Source organism: Epinephelus fuscoguttatus, linkage group LG13 (assembly GCF_011397635.1).
Source record: "Epinephelus fuscoguttatus linkage group LG13, E.fuscoguttatus.final_Chr_v1".
NCBI classification, from domain to species: domain Eukaryota; kingdom Metazoa; phylum Chordata; class Actinopteri; order Perciformes; family Serranidae; genus Epinephelus; species Epinephelus fuscoguttatus.
The window spans coordinates 15,774,126-15,798,114 of record NC_064764.1 but is presented as its reverse complement, the minus strand read 5'-3'; the positions used below and the strand labels follow the sequence as shown (position 1 = coordinate 15,798,114).

Sequence of the window (23,989 nt, the reverse complement as noted above, 5' to 3'; positions counted from 1 at the left end):
ACTGTTTGATTTTACTTTTCTCTAATCATCATTGGATGGCATTTTTCAGCCAAAAAAAATACAAAATACATGTGGAAATATGATTAATTTGATTATAGATGCAGACGGTATAAACGTTTCATAGTGATATGTAGAGTGATTTGACCCACTACCCCACCCTGATGGGTGTAGAAGAGGGGCCCCCTCTGGAAAATGTTGTCCCCCTGCCCATATTTCCTAACAGCTGGCCTACATACTACACCTTAAAAATACTGTTTTATATGGAAACAAGGTGTAGGTGTGGCTTTATGAGGCAATAAGGAACAGGTGTGCATAGAGGAGCAGGGTCAGGTGATTCGTGGATGGATCAGAAATGCAAGGAATGCAGGAATGAAAGCAGAGTCTGGAGAGGGAAGAGATTTGGGGAAGGGAAATAGGGCATAAGTATTTAACAAAAACATTGTGCTGTTATAGCTGAAGTAGAAGTTACATTAAGCAGTGATTTTAATGATGCTGGAGAGCTCTAAGTGTAAGTGATTCAAATCTCAAACACCCCCCAGTCTGCATGTTGTCAATGGAAGAGATAATTAGCTCTGATTATCCTTGTTAATAGTATTGTTTTTTTTCTACTAACAAAAATGGCCTGCATTAAAAGAGCTTATTACCTCTATTACCTGTGATCACCAATTATGAATCTCCAGTCATTGTATCTTATCAAAGCCTGATTCAATGCAATAAACCTTCATGTTGCAAAATACCAGTCTAATTAAACTGGGGGGAGAAAAAAATCAATGCAATAGATGAAGTTCAAATAATTGTGGCAAGAGGGTACATAAAGGAACAAATTAACCAGAAATAGTGAATGATTTGCATTAATGGTATTAAATTTATTCAGAGACGGGAAGAAGATCTAAATTCACACAATAGTGTGGACGTGCTAAGTGGAAAGACACTCACTCCTCTGTTTTCAGCACTGCAGTTAAGCCTGCTGTGGTGTTGCTAGTAAACACTGGTGCTTTGCAAAACCACCGGACTTCATGATCTGTAAAAGCCATGATGGAGATTAAAAGCTGGAAGCGTGTGGGAGAGAGTGAACACAAGAAGGTAACAACCATTGGGTTAAAAGCCTGTTCAAGAGATGGCTAAAATAGCAGGTTGCAAACACTAGTGAGGTCATGCAAACATGCGTGTCTTCTGGAAGGCAAAGTGGAAGAGACGTAAGGTTGAATACATATTTATTTGTTCAAGATCATTTATAACTGAGGGGAAAATATGCACTTGACTTAAACACACGAGATGTGCCCAGCTCAGTCGCCAGAGTAAAATGTTGGCATTGTACATTGAAGTAAATTATGGATATGTTACATTTGTATGTTTCATATGTATCATATCAACATTAATACAGTGATGTAGTTCAGATTATGTGTTTTTGAGCTGAGTTCAGGAGGAGGAGGAGGGGATAGTGGATGTTGTGACACCACAGGAGATGGCTGCCAAACAGGCGACAACAGCAGACCACTGTTTGAGGCCAACAAAAGTGGGTCTTTTTAACAAGGGTTTGGGATGTTTCCAGCTGTGTTTAGAGCAACAGAACTGGGTAATTTAAGCCAAAACATGATAACCAAAACAACTGTTTTTTGTGCCTAAACATAGTCACATGTTTACCACAGCATTGACACAATATAAAATTGAAACATAAAGTTTCGACATGTGAAATATACAATGGTGACATATCCGTGATTTGCAGAAATGTACATTGCCAATATTCATTCTGCAGATTACGTTGATATGCCTTGTACGATACTGTACAAAGAAGGTATTCATACAAATTCAAACGTGCCATGCTTACATCACGTTGACAAAAATACTGATATCACACATGAAATATATTGTTAATATACTGAATATAAACTACACAAAAGATAAGAGAAAGATTTGAATCATACAAATAAGGCTGGCTGGAGTGCAACGAAAGTAGCTGAGGTTGTTGAAAGTAGCTGGGCAAACCTTTGATATGAGTTTTAACCTCCTGAGACCCTAACTTTACTTTCTCCTAGCTATTTGGGATTAGTAGGGCCTGATATGTATAAAAAAAGTCCCAATGTCCTCAAATGAGACAAAAATAAAGTCTCAGTACCGTAAATGAGACTACATCCCAGTGCCCTTAAAAGAGATGACAACATAGTCCCAATGTCCTCAAATGAGATGACAGTAAAGTCCCAGTGTCTTCAAATGAGGACTTCCTCATTTACAGCGTCTTAGCTTGTTACTGTTGCTAAATTTGGTCAAATTTGTTGGCTTATCAAACTGCAAAAACTTTATTTATCATAAATAAACAAGTTTCAACCATAAAAGGTGATCAGGTTTTGGACCTTGTCCACTTTTGTGTTAGGGTCAACTGCAGACTGACTTGGCAGAGATGGCTGCCATCATGTTTTTACATAGATTAGTGTAGTGTGGTCTTCCTACCACTAGCTCTCACAAAAAAGTGTCCATGATGAGGACAAGAGGTCTAAGTTAAGCAGAGTGAAGTATAAGGTCCAGTAAACCCAACATGTGATGTCCCCATATGAGGACACAGGGTCTCAGGAGGATAAAATGCGATGTTGATGGTAACAATATACTTCGATCTAAGAAGTAATGAAATGACGATAAAAGTTTTATGATAAATAATCATTTCCACACACCAGGCCTTTTACTGTCACCCTCTGTCACCATTTGAGCAAACGCCATTCTCAACACTTCAGCAGAGACGTGTTTGGAGAGGCCCACTAATCCTCAAGTGCAAATCAGAGATAGTGTTCACTGCCTTCAGCTAATGAAGACAGGGGAGGAAGGCTGATGAGTAAGTGAGATGGACTGACACAGAGAGGAGAGGAGGGCTTTTCATTTTGAGTGTTTGGGAGTGTTGTTCCTGATTACACGTGAATCTATTAGACAAGGTTTCAGAGTGCCTCTGCTACTGTTCCCGCCGAAGAAGACGCGTGACTTTTTATTATCTCTGGTGTTAGTTGGTGCTGCATTTCACAACTAGAAGGGCTGTAGTCGTACATGTATGTCAGATTAGTTTAAGTGGCTCACAGACATAAGAGAACTCTATACAGTTAATTTATTTCACTTGTGTTGGCAGGCTTTTGAAAGTGAACAGAAATACCATGTTGCATGAGCAAAGAAAATTATGTTGTAATTTTCCCCTGATGTATTATGATGAATATTATTATGTATGGAGAAAGAAAAGGGACTTGGCACTATTATTATGTAAGATATGAGTGGACAAGATGTGTACTGTGTCAGCACGGAGAAAAAGCAATAAGGCTTTTATTTGTATTGTTTTACAGTTTTTATAGAACTGACTGAGGAGGGTAATGTTTGTGGGGAATGAAACTGCAAATAGTCTTGCTTTTTTTTTTCTCATATGCAATAAGTTTCAGGCTGCATCTCCCCTTTAACGTCACCATCTCTGCAATGATCTCTCATCCTTTGCATCGCCTCCTCACCACGCTGCCTTTTTGATTTCAAGAGCTGAACTATTCTGCAACATTTGTTGATGTGGTTCTGCAAGTAAATGCTGCAGAATTGTGCTCCTCTTGGAATTGTTCTTCTTCGCTGACCACCGGGAGAGGAACCCACCATCATCGGCTTTGCACCGCAAAGAGTCAAAGAGTGTCATTAACACATGCACACAGGCCTACGCACATAACACACACATATGCAGATTTCAGTAAAGAAGAAGGTTATATTGCGTTGGACTGAATTTTTTTTCTTTAATTGTTATGAATTTATTATATGGCTGTAGTACAGAGATGACAGGAAGTTACGATGGAAATGATGTAGAATGACATACAATAAAGGTCCAAACCAGGGATGTTGTGGTTCATGGTTGTAGCTTAACCCTTAGACCTCCAGGGTGCCCCCATTAAAGAAGCCTTATGTGACAATCAGAACATTTATGTGTGTTCTAATCTGTAGCTTCTCTGTTTGTTGTTGTGTTAGATGGCCTGGCTTCACGAGCATGTTAGTGCATACGAGGCCCTGTGAGCATGTCTCACTAATTGCTAGTCGCCGCTACAGCAGTTACTGTTGCAGTCGGGACAGCATCACCAGCAGGACCCACCCTCTGTTTTCCAACATTTATTTGTTATCAAGTCTGGAATCTGGACCCCAGAATGGCACCTATTCAGTCCAATGAGAATTGCTCACTTGGTGCATATGCCATTATAGTCTCTAGCTTATGGGTTTACTTCTAGGGTTTGCAGCCCACTGAATATGTACAGCAGTGTTTCTCACGCTGGACTTATAGATTTTACATTGTGATGATGTCACAGATTTTTTTATTATTTTTTGGCTTGAGGGAGGTTTTACAAATAAAGAAGAAACCCTCCATGGATCTTACTTGCAGTTCAACGTGTCCTGTTGACCGCAGTGTTAATTTCATTCACGAAAAAACCATGACAAAAATGTTTCCATGATGAAAATGAGACGGCGAGCTAAAAATAGATTTTGTAATGAAAACTCAGACTAAATCTGTGTTTTATTTTTATTGACAAGATGAGATGTGACAAAAATGGTCGACTATCACACATTGAAAGTTGAGAATGGCCGTGTTTACAATTATCTTAAAATGCTGCATGAGCAACAGCAAGGTAAATTCTAGTTGGGGCGTCGGTAGCGTAGTGGATAGTGCCAGCGCCCCATGTATAGAGGTGATGCCTCGCTGCAGCGGTCGTGAGTTCGACTCCAACTTGCAACCCTTTGCTGCATGTCTTCTCCCCACTCTCTCTCTCTTCCCCATTTCACACACTATCCTGTCCATTAAAGGCAAAACGCCCCAAAAAATAATATTTGAAATTCCAGTAAATAGTCTGCACCAGGATGTTGGTGTGAGTTATGAACTGTAATTCAGCATTAAATAATCAGCCATGTGTGTCTGTTAATAGTGGAGCTGTTGAATGGATTTGTTTGTTAGTTGCAGCAATGGCTGTTAGCAATTAGCTCCACTTGTTTGCTGCTTAACGGCATTGGAGCAAGCAGACACCACCCGCTGAACTTAACAGCTGATCCCTGCAGGACTCCACTCAGACTTCCTACCTGCTCTTTGATAGGCAGTTTTCTGTGAGTATAGCTGTGCTGTAAGTAAACAGTCTGAACTCAGCAGTTTTCTCTGGCAGAGATCAAAGTCTAGTTTTAGTTTTAGTTTTTTTTAATTCATGTATGAGAAATTAGAATCAAGGTGAAAGGTTTTTACACAACCTTTCACCTTGATTCTAATTTCTGATACATGAATTTTCCTAACTGGATTAGTTTAAAGATTTAAAATGTTTTGAATTTTCACTGACTAAAACTAGAAAACTATGAAGAATAAAAATAACTATATGTGATTAAAACTAATAAGCATTTTCATCTCAAAACTAAGACTAAATCTAAAATATCTGTCAAAATTAACACTGGTCAACAGTTTTACAGATATCTCTTTTCTGTTGGTGGTCTATGGAGAAACTGCTCTTTGGGCCTCAGGGGATTTTTTCACTGCAATACCACAAGTGGCCACTGGGAAAAAATTGAAGTAAGGCTGAGTGGTGTGCCCGGGGGTCTGGCTAACCCCCAAGTTAACAATGTTAGCTCTGTCGGCATTGTTGTCGTATGCTGGATATGGAGTTAGCACCATTAGCTGCTAGCATCCGGCTCAGCCACCTCCATGTTGAGAACCATGTGCATACAATCCTGTCCTAGATTCTGAATCATAGATATGCTCTGAATGTCACATACAGGTCCTTTAAAATAGTTTTGATAGATGGTTTTTAATGCTTTAGTTGTTTAGAACAAAATGTGGTGAGTAGTTTAAAATAAGTATTCAACTGTTACGAGAGCAACTGTTTAAAAAAAACCATTTAATTTAAAGACCAGTGGTGGCACAATGAGAGGTGCATTTGTACAGTTTAGTAAGGGTTAATGCTGATGCTTGACTATATGAGAAGTTTTTTGTTTATTACAGCTAATTTAAATCTATCTTAAGTAAATGTTTATAACTTGTGGAATTTGGCTGTTAAATGTCTCAACCCTGTTGCCAAACAAAACATCACATCCATTGCCAACCTTTTGTTAATTTCTTTTTTTCTACAATAACTGTGCATAGGAACTACAGTGTCAGGCTTATGTCAGATAAATTATTTGATTGTGATTCGAGAGGTTTAAGGCAACTAAACCTCTTGGTTAGATTGTGGTTTCAGTTTAACATCCATGCACCAACACCTCCAGATCAGTTCCTTCTGTCTATCTAATAGAGCACACCACTCTCAGCACTGGCTTTAAACATTGGTATCTGACACAAATCACTGCATGCTCGAATGTCCACTGTGAGTGTAATTCCCGATCAAGATCAGATAAGAGAGGAGAAGATAAGAGGAGATGAGCTTTGTCTTGGACAATTGAGAGAACATAGGGGACACAGGCACACACATGTACAATCAAACTGAACCTGTTTCATATAGTCTTTACTGTTGTGTAAACCCCTCTTACAGTCTATCTCTGTTCTGTTCGAATACATGAAAAACAATAAAAACATAGGTGGAACAACCAAATTTTTTAACAGCTTTAAACAGAACATCCACTGCTTAGCTAACCAGTATGTGTATGTAACCAATCAGAGGAACAAACTGAGTTTAAATCCCAGCAGGTGGCCGTACAGTAATATAGACAGTAGTGAGACAGATAGACAGGTAGAGGAAGACAGACAGGTCCACCCTCCTTACCTGATCTGCTTGCCAGTTGCTCTGGTGTTCAGGTCCAGTGAGTATGAAGAGGCAGGCCTCTTCGTCCAATCTGCTGCCTCTGGATCTCAGAGCCCAACCCAGAGCTCTGAGATGTAGATGTTCTGGATGACTTCCAGATCTCATTAACCTTGGGCTGAGGGCCTACAGTTAGAGCAGAGCCCCAAAGGCCAGTGGGTCAGGATGCGGTTCTCACATTCCCTGCTCAGCTCTGGCCTACTTACTTTCGAGACGCGTACAGTGTAAATCCACACATCCTCACATGTTGCGACTGTCAAATGTTAGATTAATGGAATCCACACAATATATACTTTCAAGATTTCTATCTGTAGTTCCATCTTTGATAACACTTTCTATAAAGTGCATATATATATATATATATATATATATATATATATATATATATATATATATGTATAATTACTTGTATGAGGGATTGTACTGTGTGCACAAAACATTTTAAGAATTGATAGAAGCCTTCATAATATTAAATATATTCATAAGAAAAATATAATATACTGTTATAAATATAGGTAGGCACGCAGTCATAAAAAGTTTTGTTGTTTAGGTATAGTCATGCTTGATAAACTTTATAGTGTCATTGATAATACATCGACATTCCGACTCAAAAGCTGTGGTACAGTTTCCTCTGTGCCCATGAATGTTCACTTAAAATATCTGCCATGGGCGTTGGTGTCAGGATCAACAAACAGCATGATCAGACAGGCAAACATACAATACACTGTGTTCTCACAATAACATATTAATCAATCAATACAGCCTTCGTGCAGTAATACAGACAGCTTTGTCATCATTGTTACATGAGGCACCATGATGGTCATAACACTTAGACGTGTCATGTTCATTCAAGATGGAAGGGAGTGAGTACCCCACCAGATTTTTGGTATCTTGCTTTTTATTTTCATTTAATTTTTATTTTATAACTATTATTAATATTAAAATGTGCAGTTTATGATTATTTTATGTTATGAGTCAAACCTATTTTTCTATGAATGTCATTGGTTATACGTCAGAAGTCACGCACCTCTTTCTCTATGGCATTGGGCATAGGGTGAACGAGCATGGTGAAATCAGTGCTGAGGAGATGAAGGCCGTGTTCCTGACGTAGTTAGTATAGACTATCAATCCCCTTTTCAAATGTGTGAAAATACAATCAGTTATACACACTTAATTGTGTTTGAGAAGTGTAGTCATAGTTGGCTTGACAGGATTGTTGGCTAGTGATCATTGCTTGCGGAGTGAATTGAGAGATGAGATTTAGGGAGGAGACACCGACCGCTATGTCAGCACAGTTTCATCTATACTTCCTATGCATTGTGTTTGAAAATACAGCTATTGCCCTGTTAGCAGGTTCCTTTCATCTGTGGCTTTATTATCTGTGCTCTCTAAATTAATTTGCATTGTGGATATATGTGGACTTTTAATGTGAAACAGACAGGATTTAGCGTAGAATCAAGTGTAGCAGTGAATTAATAAGTGAGTATCCTTTTCAATAACAGTAACAACACAAATAATTGACATGAAAATATCTAAATAAAGATACAGAGATTCCTCCACCCCCTGACTTTTGGCTGGCATGATACCCCCAAGAACATGTTATAACCTTTACTTTCTGAATAAACTATGTTAATTGATTTTGCACTGGTTTGTAATTGTACTTATAATACTTAAGATAGGATGATGTCATTTTATAAAACACATATAACATTACATATCTTATAATTGATGCTTATATACACAGCTTTTCTTATAAGACATCTTACTATATTTTGAAGGTTCACAACAACTTTATTTATTGCCTTATGCATGTTCCATGTCGGTGCATTCAGTTAAGATATGGGCTGAAGGGTTATTCAGTTTGTCCATGTGTTGTTAAATGTCTGTGACCCTGATGAAACTGTTACAAAGGGGATTTGTTGTAGCAACTGCATGCACGAAACACACTCAGCCTTGCCCTGCTGCTTCCTTCCACTCTGCTATTTTATTTTGGCTCTCATACTCACCAGTCAGCAGACTTTCAGCAGCCAACGTGCAAACTCTATCCACTACTGTGTCTTTTCATTTGTATGGCTCAGACTTCTTCACAACAGGGGTTTGTTGTAATAATTCAAAATTACTCATACGGCCCGTATAATTGCCCAGAAGTCAGATTTTCCAGGCTTCATTCAAATTTGACGAGCCGTACAGTTCAATGTTCTGTTTGTCATTGCTTTTGCCATGTTCACTGGTGTGTGTGCGTGCATACCAGTATGTGTGTGCTAACCTCCTTGCCACCATGTGTGTGTCCATCCTCGGGTGATGCATGGTCAGCCATTGTACAGCAGCGCTGTGGCCTTGGAACAGAGCCTGGCCAGACAGATTGCAGCAGGACGTTGCGAGGTTCGAAAAGGAACATCCCCTCGGTTCAGCGAAGGTCGGGCAGAGGCATCATTAGGTTGACAGAATCTAAAACAGGGTCTAGTGGGGCTGGGGACTTGACTGACGGTTTTTGACTCAAGGACATGCCGGTATCAGAGGTTAATGACAGAGGCAGCCTTGGTACGCCATAGGGGATGCTACTTATCACACTGATGTGTGTGTGTGTGTGTGTTTGTGTGCTGCATGCATGTGCATATGTCAATTTTTTAAGGCAAATATTGATTTGAATATTTTGAAATCGAGGTCACCCATGATTGATATTCAGCATTTTTTGAACACTCTTTATGTTACGATACAAAAATGAACAGAAACTAGCAAGCAATCACTACACTAAAAAAGTCTGCGATGCCTCGTTTCGAGTGTGTGTGTGTGCGTGTATCTGTGTGTGTGTTAACCTCTTTGCCTCTGTCCTAATTGTCCCCATTTGATCAGAGCAGTCGTGGTTTCGAGCGCTTCCTTGTCCTCCCTACAGCTCCATTTATCACAGGCAGCAATGGAGACACACAAAGGCACTCGGTGCTTCAAGGTGAATCCCTTCAAATGGCTCAGCTTGTGTTACCTTGTTAAATCGATGTGCTTGGTGACAACCAGCAGCAATGGAAATCTCACCAGGCAGGAGACTTTTACACGTCTCTGTGACATAGAAGTGCTTTGGAGGTTGAGAAAATGCTATTAAAAGCTGTTGCACCCGGTCTCTAATGACTTTTGGAAACTATTCTAAGCTTTTTGTTCATTTTCTCTTAATTTTTTAATGAGCGAAGCTCCCTCTATGTGTTACGTTTTATTAATCAAACCCACACTGGAGCAGTCAATTACAGTTTACTTATGTGTTTAGAAGAGGGACTTTCAGTGGTTCCCTTCCTATGTCCTTGAGCCTAGGAAAGGAGACAACACACTTTCACGCCACGGCAGTACAAAACTCACAATGCATGCATTCTTGGCCAATTTCCTCTATTCACTCTGTGAATTTTAATGCACAAAAAAACCTGGGTTTGATAGTACTACATGTGTTTTGTGTGAATGTGTAACCAACAGAGAGCCTCTTCATTACACGCTTTCATACACAGGGCTTCTGGAATAAGTTCAGCAGCTAGTGCTGGATTAGAACAAAAAATACTCATTTTGGCAACATTTTTCATGCACCAAACCATTAAAACCCTTCTCTCTGTTAGAGAAAGAGCACAGGCAGTTATAACTTTACATATTCTCTCCAAAAGTTATAGAAAAAGTTATGCAAATGACTTTTATGTTCCTAGTGGCAAAACTGAAATAATGTTTCTTCTTTCGGTACTGTGTGTGTGTGTGTGTGTGTGTGTGTGTGTGTGTGTGTGTGTGTGTTTTAAGTATTTTAACAAGGTTGTACTTTAACTCTTGACTGATATCATTTGTCTGCTCGGTGCATTGACTGCATTTTATGATAATTTGAATAGATCTGTTTCCCTTGTGTTAGTAGGAAAAGCACAGGTGTTACTGCTGGCATTAACCACAGCTCCATTTATGACAGTGAGCCAGCATGAATAATACCACGACTCTGAAACTGAAGCAGCCAAATAGAATTCTATTCATTTATTTCATTATATACAACCAGTGTCCTTGTTTTAGATTTCCCAAATGTCTTTCTTGAAGACTAGAAGCTGCCTTCTCAAATCAGCTGGTTAAAACTGTTGAAAACAAACAATGTGAATGAATTTTTAAATGAAAAATGGTCAGAGATATTTACTTTACCATTACTTGCCAATAGGCCTGTTGTTTCCTTTGCAACAAAACTGCAGTTGTTTTACAATAAGGCCAAATGTATGTGTTTTTATTTGTCTGTAAGAAACAGTCACTTCTGGTTTAATGGCGCTGAGGATTTTTAGATTGTACTGTGAGTTTATATCACTGTATTTCAGCATCTTGTGCCATCTCTGCTATTACTGTAAATAGCCTGGAACAGAATGAGGTGCACTGTGTGAGCGCATGCTATAAATGAAGGTCCCTTTTTTCTTCCCCGTTGAAGTGTGTTTCTTGTTTACTGGAGATTATTGGATGCACAGTAGTTCCTCGACACACCCGAGGTGCACAGGTGTTTTCACTTTCACTGATTGGACCTCTCCTCAGGACTCAGTAGTCAGCAGTGGGTCCATGGTGCACCTGTAAGAGGAGTCTGAGCACCATTTGACAGTAATTATAGGCGGCAGATCCACAAGATCATACGCTAAATTTATTTCAGCATTTACGTCACCACTACCACATGGCCCAAACAAAGACAAACAGGTCAAGGGAGATTTATAAGACAGAGAAATGGTCAAGTGTCATCGAGGCTTATATAAAATCATATTGGCGACATTACTGTCCATTTTGACACTCATTTGTCAACGAGGAAAGCTGTATGGCTTTTGCCCTGTAGGCCGACGTTGTTTGTTTTGTCAGCTGACAATTATATGGTTGCTGCCGCTGGCTGACAGATTACACTTAAACAGTTTTCCCAGCTCTTGCCGTTACCTGTAAAGCATTGCACTGGCACACTGAAATTGAGTGGACCTTGAGTTACAGCTCTTGTCAGATCTTTTTTTTTTTTATCATACTTACACCTTTATGTGTATATCTTTATCATAACAGACACTATTATTAAGACAGATAAAACGCTCAAGAGTCAAAAAGGTTACAGCAAACTAAGCAGGTTTAAAAACACCCTCAGTGAGGTGTAACACATTATACATTTGTATGTTTTCTGTCAACAAACCTTTCTATCATCACGTTTAATCATTCAGCTTTAATTATTCATTAGATGCTGCACACCAGCAGTAAATGTAAATTAAAGCATTTAAGCTGTTATTATTAATATGTTCAGGGTTAACCTTGTTTTCACATTCAGGCAGGCAGAAGAAAAATCCATGTGGGATTCTAAATCGCACGTATTTTCACTTCCGATGAGAAAAGTTGATTAATTATAAAACTAAAAAAATAACAAAATAAAAATAATTTTCAGTGAAAGAAAGGCATGAATATGTGTCTTTGTGTGTCTGTTAAGCTTCTTTGTTTTCATCTAAAATTAAAATTATACGTTTTTAATACTTTGAGTAAAAGTTCCCAACACCAGAGCAGATGGTCTCATTATATTTTAGTAAATCTTGCTGCATCGATTTCCATATTTGAGAGGAGAAGCTTATTTTCATGAATCTGTTAAAAGTCTTTAATGCTCAGAAATATGAATTCCTGATAAACACCAGACAATGTTAGCATAACTGATCATGCTAAATTCATGACGCATATTTACACTGTAGACAATGCCTCTTGCTTCCTCTGCCAAGGAGGTTATGTATTTCGGTTTGGTTTATTTGGTTTATTGATGGTATAGGTGTGGCTGCATAAAAGAAATAATATGACATAATATTTTAGGAAATTATGTCATTGCTGGTTTCTTGTCAGCAAACAATTCATGTCAGGTTGGGTCCTCATGCGTTATGGAACATTATGAGGACATGTAATGTTTGCACCTGTGCACCCATAATGTGGCTTTGCTCTCATATCCTGTCATATTGTCTTCCTGTCACCCCCAGCTTGCCAACCAGGCTTCTATAAGGCATACGCTGGAAACGTCAAGTGTTCAAAGTGCCCTCCGCATAGTTTCAGCTATGGAGAAGGGGCTGCTATCTGCCGCTGTGAGGCGGGCTTCTTCAGGGCTGAGAGAGATCCTCCAAGTATGGCTTGTACACGTGAGTATACCTGCAAACAGGACTTGATAATTGCTTCCTACCTATTACTCATTAGACACATAACATCATTAGATGTTCAGGGCTTTAAGTCATCTCTTTTGATGCGATCAGTGTCACGGGAGAACTTTGAGCCACACTTCCTTCATTGTGAATTCACGTTAAAGATCTCTATACTTGTGCGTGCCTGACAGTCTGGATAAGTTATTGCTGTGTCTTTAGAGCTACTGGATTACTCCAGTGGTCTCTCAGAATTAGCTGTGGCCGTAAATCCAGTCTCGTCTGCAGGACTTATCTGGTGTGAAACTGTGCATTAGAGAGTCTCTGGATGAATTACATGGCTTTTGTTCAGCTGCCTCGTCTTCATTGATGATTCACCGACTGTCATTACGACTTCATATTTGCATTAAATTACAGTTTAACCGGACTAATTCTCCTTTAATTAAAAAGCCATTTAGCTGTCACCGAGATAGACGGGGGCCACGTCTGAGAGCTCTACAGGGTAGAAGAGTGTATTTGTCTTTTACGGCAAGACAAAAGCCAAGTCATTGTGGCGAAGCTGTGAGTTTACAGTTCCCTCTCAGATGCACTGTTTGCAGAGTAAATCTTCAGAAAGGCTTGGCTCTTCATCTCTAAATTTAGACTTGGATGATGCAACATCTTGCTTCTGCTCATAGAAATCTACCCTTTTATACCTGCAGGCATCCAGTGAAACAAAGGTCTGTTACTGTTGGGTAGCTTTTATATAGCTACTAAATCCAACAGTATTGTACAGTATATACAGTATATATCTGTTACTCTTTATCAAAAAGGTTTAGATATGCCAACCATAAAAACTGTTTCAGCAAAATGATGTTTGAAGATCTCTTTCTGACAGCATCTAAATCAACAATATATACATAGAATACAACATATAACACCAGTGCCAAGCCACAACTCTACTCTGAATATGGATGGATAATTTGTCCTCTTCTAAGCTTTGAAATTTGGATACAAATTTTAGGTAAAATATATAAAAATGGACACCAATTCCTCACAGACAAACAACATTGTTTTTAGTGCCTTGTTCAAAAGTTGTTGATGGTTGCTGAACTAAATCTTTCAGGCAAAAGCACATCCTAAATCTCCGAGGCCACTTTTGCTCCAAGTACGCACACTGCATGTGTGTTGGGCTTTGACAACCCACCAAACTAAGAGGAGTAGACTACCACATCTATTCTAACAAGCTGTGAGCTCTGTGTTTACTCACATAATGCATTTTAATCAGGAGCTTGTAGGCCAGAGCAAAAACTATTTGCTTGATGTCTAAGTTAAAAAAAAGAAAAGAAATGGAGATTAAAGACTGAGGAAGACAAAGGTAGATAGCAAGAAAGAGAGGATGTCACAGGAGGAGAGATAAAGGTGGAGAGAAAGTGTAAAAAATGGATGGAGTAGACAGTGAAGAGAGAAAGGAAGGAGGGTGCTGATACCAATCTCCCCCTAGAGGAGAATAGGAGCTGATTGATGGCAGTGGGGTTGCTCTGCAGGAGGGGAGGTGGGTGGATTCTCCTCGATGGAGAGAATAGAGGAGGTGAGATAATGGCCGATAGACGCAGAAAGAGATAAAGAGAGAGAGAATGGACATTCGCTGACAGAAGTGGAGGAGGGGTAGGAGGAGCTTTCCTGTCTGCTGAGATTTTTAGCAAAGGTAGGGAGGGAGAGGGATGGAGGGATGGCAAAGGAGAGGGAAACATCCCATTGTCTAGGCAGACAGTGAGCTTGGCAGGACGGGAGTGTTCAAATCCCTCAGGCCTTTTAACTCCACCCTGTTGACAGCTGGCTGCCTCCTATAGCACAATACTTAGCCTGACACACAAACACACACTTTCGGAGAGCACAAAAATACCTCGACAAAGTGATATGTGAGTGAGGTGAAATAACTTAGAATTTTTACTGCATGGGAGAGGAATTTATATGAAGAGTTATATGGTACAGCATTAATATGTGAGAATCAACAAATTTGGGTACCTGTGTGAGAGCCCTGGATTTTGTGGGAATTTATTAGATATATATAAGCACACTATGGTAATATTTTGTGCAGAGCACTTAGAATTCAGTATACAGTGTATGGCGTACCTCAGGGGTCAATGTTGGGTCCAGTGCTTTTCTTAGAATATGTGTTATTGTATTTCCCCTGCACAGTAACATTGGCAGCTTGTTTACTCTAAAGGCTGAAATACATGGGGGACGGACACAACGCATCATGTAAGCAGGGCAGAGCAGGCTTTTTTTAACCTGCTACACAGACTCTTTGTTGCCAGCTTCACTGTATGTGTACTGAGTTCTGGCAAGTGACAGTGCAGGATTTGGAGGTGTATACGTTATATTACTGGTCTTGAATTAATTAATTGGACCGTTTTGACAATAGGATGCATTGATTATGTGAAATGTTAAAACATCCACAAGGTTGCTTTACTGCATCGCGTTGCCTTTGGTACATTTTAATCATTTTTTAAAACTAATTTTTTTTACACAATTGTATATGGTCCTTGTTTCTGTTTTGTTTGTTTGGCTTCTTTTTCTTTTTTTACCCACCCTGCCCACCTCCTTTTAATAGTAAAAAAGCACTCATCATCGATAGTGAGATAATTTGAAAGTGTATAAATTAGAGTGTAGACTCCATGGATGTGAAGTATCGGTATTAAGACAGAAGATAGGACAGGATTCCCTGGAGTCTAGACGGTGCTGGGGGTGGAGTAAAGCCAGCTGGTGGTCAATGGACTTTTTGGACATCCTGTAGTTAATAGTGGTAATAGGAAGGAGCTGAAGGTGTGTTGTGCAATAAAAGGTCTTAAAGACAGAAAATAGAAGGCGAAGAAATAGTAGAAATTCAACCATAAAGGAATATAAGCAGATGGTGGAAGAAAAGATCAACTTTTCTTTCTACAAAACCCCATTTGGGTCAAAAATCAGCTGTTAGGATTTTAAAAGGCTCTATAGGTAGAGAAGACATTGTCACTGCCACTATGGCTTATAAGCCATAAAATGATCACCTGTTTAAATCCAGCACATTTAACTATGTATCTTAACATCAGCTAAAGTGTTCATTAAAGTACACTGTAACTGATGTGATTCATTAATATTTTTTTCTACTACTGGCAGGCCCTCCATCTCCTCCCCGCAACTTGATCTTTAACCTGAACGACACCTGTCTGATGCTGGAGTGGTCACCCCCCAGTGACACAGGAGGCCGCCGGGATCTCACCTACAACGTCCAATGCAAACGCTGTGGTCCCGAGCCCAACCAGTGCCAGTTCTGTGAGGAGGAGCTTCGTTTCTTACCGCGACCATTAGGCCTGACAAACGCCACCGTCACTGTCATGGACTTCTCAGCACACGCCAACTATACCTTTGAGATCGAGTCCCTAAATGGTGTGTCAGACATGAGCTCCTTCCCTCGCCAGGTTGCCGCCATCACCGTCAGCACTGATCAGGGTGGTGAGTATTTGAATTTTACTTGATGCTTCAGATTACCTGGCATTTGTTTCACTTTAAAAAAAATTCCGGTGACATCTACTGCACAGTACACCATATACATAGCATAAGGTCATCACAGTGTGTAAAAGATTTTATTTTAGTAATCAAGTATTTTCTTTGCAAGAATTTCATTGAGAGGTTAAGTCGAACTTATTATAGCTTATAACTTATATAGTTTTTCAAGCACTTTCACACCCCTTTTATGACCCTCTTATCACAGGCACTGCTGCCATATGTTAATGTATGTGATATATTGAAATGAAAGTTGAGATCACAGTTGAATATGCTATAATTTAAATTTCACAGGAGTAAATTATCACTTATTTCGATCTTTGCTGTGTGAGCTCTATATGCTATGTGAGATATCCGTACTTGAGTATTAATGTATGCCTTATCTGTAAATATATAGATAGGATATGTCCAACAAATTGGATATAATGTGCTTTGATGGCATTTATGCAGATAGACTTCAATAAATCTTTCCCTGATATGAGTTTATATGGTGAAGAGGTGAACACAAATGCATTGCTACCTCTCCATTATTCAGTCGCTTTTGGTAGCAGAAATACTAAAATACTAATTAGATTTAGGTGAAGTTAAACTATAAGCCAGGGAACACCTCATTGTTTATGGCAACAGCATGTCATGTTTTATTTCATGACTCATGAGCTCTGAAGGGAAACTATTTTGGATCTTTAGTAGGGATGTGTCAATGCATTAGCCGAACATCAGTATTGGCTGATATTCGCCTTGTGGGTTACCATCTGACTATCGGCAAATAAGATGACATTCAGCTTTGTCGGTGGCTGATGTCTTTCTGTTGTCTGGCATTAATTTTGCACGGGCTAAAAAGCAGGGCAGTGGCCTGTCATACCCGGAAGAATAGACAAGACGATTAACATGAGCAGAGATTGTCCCAGTGACGTAGTAAATTCACAAACTGTTTGACTGTTCGCAGTCAGTGGCTGCAACTAATAGCTAATGGAGGTTACACTGAGTTACATTTTGATATGTTTATGGTCAATATAGTAAAAATGAATTGAGGTCAATTATACTGTTGTCATCATGTGTTCAAATATAATCTTGTAAAAAGTTTTTGGTGAGAAACTTGAATAAATACAGTTTTTTGAAGGAAAAAATTGTTGAGGTTTTCACAACAATATAAATGAAATAATAGAGTGTGAATTGTGATATATTATATATGTTAAAAACTTTTTGAGGTGTTCTTTCTTTTTTTTTTTTTAAAGACAAAATGAAGAACAAAACAAACAACTAAAGATCCGTACTGGCCATCGGCTAAATTGTTATTTTCAACATCAGCACTGGCCCAGGATTTCACAACTGGTGCATCCCTAATCTTGACCTAATAGCTACAGACAATTGAACTAGAAAGAGATGATTGCATATTTTCAAGCCACCCTGTGGACTCTTCGGGCACCAGTAGTGTTGTGGAGCAGTGTTTTGCAATCGTTTTGCATGTCTCTGCCAATCAAGGAGGTGGTAATACACTAGGTAACACAGTTGACTGGCTTTAAGGGAAGGAAAAGGGAAGACTACTAACAAAAGAAATGTGGATACAAATGCACTTTCGTTAGACCTTACGGATACACACAATGCACTTTCGTGAGAAATACTGAATACAACTAAATACTTGCTTTACAAGTAAACTCCACAGGGCACCTTTTAATTCTTTAGGATTTTTTTTTTTTCAGTATTTCTCACACAAATTTCATCCTCCCCTTAACAAGTTTAATGTATAACAATTTTTGAACAAGCCCAAAAAAGGTTTTTCATTATTTATTTCTTTAAATGGCATGCTATTTTCCTGTAACTGCCATATTCATTAACTTTTGGTACACAATAACTCCTGAGTGCGTGATTAAATTGCAATCAAATTTGGAGGACAGATGCACTCACATCTACTTACAGCGACTTGATAAATTTAAATAACCATTTAAGTGCTTTATCAAATTTTAATTTTGCAAGCGTTGTTAATTGCAAAGTCTTTACTGTTGTAGCCTTTGGAGCAGATGGTAGAGAAAGTCAGGGTTAGAGTCAGAATGACATTACAGTTAATGTTCCTCTAGTATTTTTAGTTTTGCATCCTTAACTGCTGCTGTAAATGATGACAGGAGGCCAAGGAGAGGTTGTCTCTACCTGCCTACTTGCTCCAAATAAGGTTTTTATGCTGAAAGGCCCATATTTCCTCAGGGACAATGGTCTGTATGGGAACGCTTATGCTTTTAATTTGTGATTTGCAAACACTGTGTTTTCTGTTTTCTCCCTCCTCCCTCTCCTGTCCTCCCTTGACTATTCTCTCTTCCCCTTTTTCTATTGGTTGTTTGTCCTCTTTCCTCTCTCTCCTGTTTCCAAACATGTTTGCTTTTTCTTTCTTCTTTGTTCTCTCTTCCCTTCTTTCTCTACTTCCCTCCATCCTTGTGTAGCTGAGGGAGTCTGGGAGAAATACATTTTCTCATACAGCCAAAACACATTAAATGCATTATTCTATGTCACAGGGGACAGCTCCAGCCTATACAGGTAGCTCAATGTTACACGTAGCCTTTTTATTTCATTAGGATGCCCAGTTTAGCACATAGTCTTGGCAGGTCCCCGAGCTGTACACAAGACCCATTTCATCACTAATACACCCAGCTGCAGTTATTTAAAATGCTCGAGGGAAGAGGCAGATTCCTGGCCATCAGCCAGTGATAAGGAGCCTGATGATGTATTAAACCGCTGTCACGTTGACAGAAACGTTTGGTCACAGAGTCAATGGTCAGTGTCATTAACGTGCCATTTCATGGAGATTATTGATTATATAGCTGGCTGTATGTAGGCCATAATTGTATAGTGCACAGTCAAGCTCATGTACTGATGATCCTGGACTGTAGTCCAAATATGTGTGAATATTTCATACTGCAGTCTCTGCTTTTTATGTCAGGTGGCTGGTGGTGGTTTCAGATCCTTTACTTAAAAGGACAATTTACCCAGAAATCAAAAATACATGTTCTTCCTCTTACTTGTAGTGCTGTTTAGACAGTTTAGATTGTTTTGGTATGAGTTGCTGAGTAATGGAGATCTCAGCCATAGTAGTGTCTGCCCTCCCTCTAGTATAATAGAGCTAGATGGCACTCTGCTTGTAGTGCTCAAAGTGCCACAAAAACACATTTGAAAAATTCAACAGCAATGTCTCTTACCAGAACTCATGATCCTGTTACTGAGTGTAGGCAACTGGACTTGCTTGAGTTTCTTGAAGACCTTTCACCTCTCATCCAAGAGGCTTCTTCAGCTCTAACAAACTGGTGCGAAGTCGCAGGCTTTAAACTCTGTGTGGGTGTGAACACTTACAGAGCCGTTGAGGTCACATGTGAGCTCTGAGTTTCAGACGTAAAGGTCACATGTTAGTCGTTGACCCACCTGGCCATCTTGTGTGGCATTAGGGTTAGAAGCTTCTTGGATGAGAGGCGAAACGTCTTCAAGAAACGCAAGCAAGTCGAGTTGCCTACGATATAGCACTTACCATGATTACCATGACCTGGATGACTCAGAATCTTCACCGACAAGTTAGGGTTAGATGCGTCCAGGTGAGAATGGGTGTTAAGTCGTCTGGGGAGGGATCCCAAGACTGCATTGTAGGTGGGGGATTAGTGGTGTCATAGGCCACCTCCTCTGTTTAACGATGGTCGTTCCAGTTTGACGTAGATGATGGCTTCTTTCAATCCTCTTTCAAATCATCTGTCTTCTCTGGCCAAGATGTGTACATTGCTGTCCTCGAAAGAATGTATCTTTTCCTTTAGATGTAAATGGACAGCCAAGTCTTGACCTGAAGAGCTGAAGAGCTGGCTCTCCTGTGCTGTGCCATGCACTTGTGGAGTGGTTGTTTTGTTTCATCGATGTACAAATCTGTGCATTCCTGGCTCCATTGAACTGCACACTACACATTACCCTGCTTATGCCTGGGTGTTCTGTCCTTGGGGTGAACAAGCTTCTGCCTCATTGTGTTACTAGGTTTGAAAGGCGCAAGAATTTGTTGTTTGTTGATGATCCTCCTGAGTTTCTCAGATACTCCTGCGACATAAGGAACAGTGATGTCACCATGACCTAGATGACTGAGAATCTTCACAGACATCTTGCATCTACTCATGGACAAGAGGCTCGTCCTCGTGACAGCATGAGATGGAAACATAAAAGGCGTCCTTCTCAGCTGAGCTGCACCATTAGCTATGTCATTTGTGCTTGGTGAGCTCGCAGTAGAAAGTAAAAGAAAGAATACTATGGTTTTAAAGTACTCAATTACAAGTAAAAGTCCTGCATTTAAAATGTTATTCAACAAAAAGAACAAACGTATTACCAGCTAAATGTGGGCTACTTTAAGTATCAAAAGAAACAGTATTCACTGGGGGGTTAAGCTCAGTTATTTATTTGTTGAATCCTTCACGAATAGCCGTGGGGTCAATATGTTCCAATAATAGTTAGCAGGTTTTATCGAAGGTCTTTAGGGAACGTCTCAGGGAAAACCTAATCCTCTCAAGCCTAATTCACTGCAGTATCTCATGAATCCACCTATTATGAGTAGGTGGGGAGGGATGTATCCATTTAAGGAGAATAAGCCTCCCAGCCAGCAAAGTGGTGAATGCAATAACTTGTTGTGTGGATTGTATTAGGCATGGAAGGAATTTTAAATAGGGCAGTGAGAGGTCAGGGTCTACTGTTTTACCCAAGACCTCACTGAGTGTGTCAAGTATTGCATGCCAAAACTCTTGGCAGGCAACCAAAAATCTGTTGCATGAAATTGACTTTGTGTAAAATCTTGCATTGGAGTAAGTTGTGCCTTGCACATATAAAGGAGGTGTGTACAAGATTTAGTAGATTAGTAGATTAGACATTAGATGTCCCAGTTGCTCGGCTGACAAAGTAGTCCTGAGATCCTGGTCTCAGATGGCCCTGAGGGAGTCTAAACAAGTTTAATTCATCTTGAAAATGTAATCATATACCACTGAAGTGAGCCCCTTTTATTTGAAGGAATTGAATATGCAGTGAAAAAGTGCCTAATTTGGTAGAAGTTTGTGGGAGTGAGTATGTGGGAGGTTAAATTTTGGTGATAAATAAAGGAAAAACATCTTTAATATGAAGGTTATTAATGGTAAGCAGGCCACTGTTTAACCAGATCTGGAAAACTGGTTCTGAAGAGGCTGGTAAGAATAGGTGGTTCTGAAAGATTGGAACTAGACCTGAAGGAGCATGACGGCCAAACTGTCTTCTAAACTGATTCCAACTTTATAAAGTGTTGGCTACATTTGGGTTCTGAGCAGCTTATTGAATTGAGAGATGTAGCTGGGAACAAACCACCGACCAAAATGAGAAACATGAAGAGGACGTTTCCATCTGGCTCCACTAGGGCTGTTAGTACTGTGTCTTATTATTGTTCCAAAAAAGTAGTTTGTTGATAGTGCAGGCCCAATAGTCCCGGCGGAAGTTTGGCAAGGCAAGGCCGACTTTATTGGGGAGTTGGAGGACTGTTCTCTCAATGCATGCTTGTTCATGCCACCACAGGAATAAGTAAAGTAGTAGTGGAATATGTTGACACTCATACAAAAACTGAAACTCTGTGCCCTAGCTGTCTGGCACACACCATAAAGTCAAACATGTGATTTTCACATCTCAACTACTTCTAAAGGATTTGTTATTGAGGTGAATATTTTACCATGTATATAAGACCTGCTGTTTCTGTTGGGAATGGAGGAGGATGATTCATACACTCAAACAGCCCACACAGTGCCAATTACTACTGTCAATTATAATATTATAATATTGTGACTTTTTTCTCCCATAGATCTTATCATCTAATTATATACAGATTACACCAATACATTTTACAAACTGCAACAGCCATTTAAACTGTTGCTCTTTTTTTGTGTGAAATGGAATGCATCTAAGTAAGGAGCTTGTTGAAAATTAAATGATGCATCTCAAAAGGGTTTATCCCGCAAACAATACATCTGACACATTTAGATATATCATTGGTTGCTTTAGTGAAATAAATGTGCTGCAAAAAGTCATTCATCTAAACAAGTAATTTGGCCTCATTTGTGCAGTTTCCTTTGTTCCATGAATCCTTAAGTCATAAATTGAATCCGAAAAAGACTTATTTAGATTTAATGCCTGGAACATTCTTTTAGCTAGGGAGAGAATTCTGCCACCCTAGGCCCAGATCACAACAAGACACATGGCAATAAGGCTTGGCAGCCTCAGGCCCCCCCACCTCACCTCTCACCACCAACAGTTGCTCACACAAAACCATGCGATCGCTGATTAGTATTTGAATAATATGTGACCTTCTTTGCAGTCAAATACCATAAATATCAGCCTTACATCGAATTTGCCATTGTCCCACTGTTCCTACCACATCTACCTGCATCAAAACAGCAGTAAATCCCACCTCTCGCTTGGCTGCTTGAGCCATGTGTGAAACCATTGATGTTATGCCGTTATTCCAACAGCCCAAATTTCCGAAGCCCCATTAGTCCTAAAATTGTCCCATTGGACTGATAGCCTATTTCTCCAACAGCCCATTATCCCAAAAACAAACGCTTATTGCTCCAAAGTCCTGTCTCTCTGAAAAAACACACTCCCTGCAGTTCGAGCACATGGGAGAAGTTTTACTTGTAGGCTTCCTTTTTATCTTAACTCAAACCATGGATTTTTCCAGACCTTAACCAAGATATATCTTACCGGCAGAAAACCTTCTAGGACAGTGGTTCCCAACTGGTCCAGCCCTGGGGTCCACATTTCTGCTTAGTCATTGGTTCAAGGTCCACACAGTTTAATACATTTAATGTCATACTTGCATTTGGCCATGTTGTCTAGCTACTTTGCTGTTTTTAGTAGTAAGTAGCTGTCTATTAGTCACCCACCCTACAGCAGGAAAACAGCACTAAAATCTCTGTGCCAGAAATCCACCAAACTTAAAAATAAAGTGTGTGTATTTTTTTTTTTTAATAAAGCTGACACATTCATGAGTCACTTGCGGTCCATTCAGAAAGGACCCGCAGCCCACTTTTGGATCTCTAGGAAAAATATGCACTAGGAAAACTTCTCCCAACTGTGCAGTTCGACAACACAACCACCAGAAAAAATGTTTGCATTGTTAATTTCTGTAAATCTTGGATATGTTACATTTGTCAGCAGCACTGTGATGAATGTGTGGTTAGGTTTAGGCACAACAGACTCTTGGTCAGAGTTGGGAAAAGATCATGTGTGCCTTGAAACACCTACATTTGGTGGCATGAAAGTCACTGGAAAAGCACAGGCGAGTCAATTTCTCAGTGGCTTTTACGCAACAGATCCAGAGTATTTTTACTTACCTGTTGCAACTTTTCACAGTGGCATTTGAGTCATCAACCCCAGGTGCTTTTATTGACCCGTCACCGTGTTTCTCAACAGTAATTTAGCCTCCCATCTCAGGTGTTTCTCCCAACTGATATTGTGTCCATCATTTAAAGAAATATACAGTGCGAACATTTTTCTGGCAGTTGGGTTGTCTAACTGCACTGAGTGTGTATTGTTGGAGAAACAGGACTTCTGAGCAATGGC

The 23,989-nt window shown here is 39.7% G+C and overlaps 1 protein-coding gene across 2 annotated transcripts in view; it reads left to right on the top strand.

Annotated features, from left to right (window-relative positions):
- Positions 1–23,989, top strand: part of LOC125900283 (ephrin type-A receptor 6-like) — a 231,306-nt gene that overhangs the window by 107,389 nt on the left and 99,928 nt on the right. For both annotated transcript variants that reach the window (XM_049595194.1, XM_049595193.1), the window contains exons 4-5: positions 12,728–12,883; positions 16,022–16,357. In XM_049595194.1, the coding sequence (XP_049451151.1) occupies positions 12,728–12,883; positions 16,022–16,357 (492 nt within the window). The remainder of the gene's footprint in view (positions 1–12,727; positions 12,884–16,021; positions 16,358–23,989) is intronic.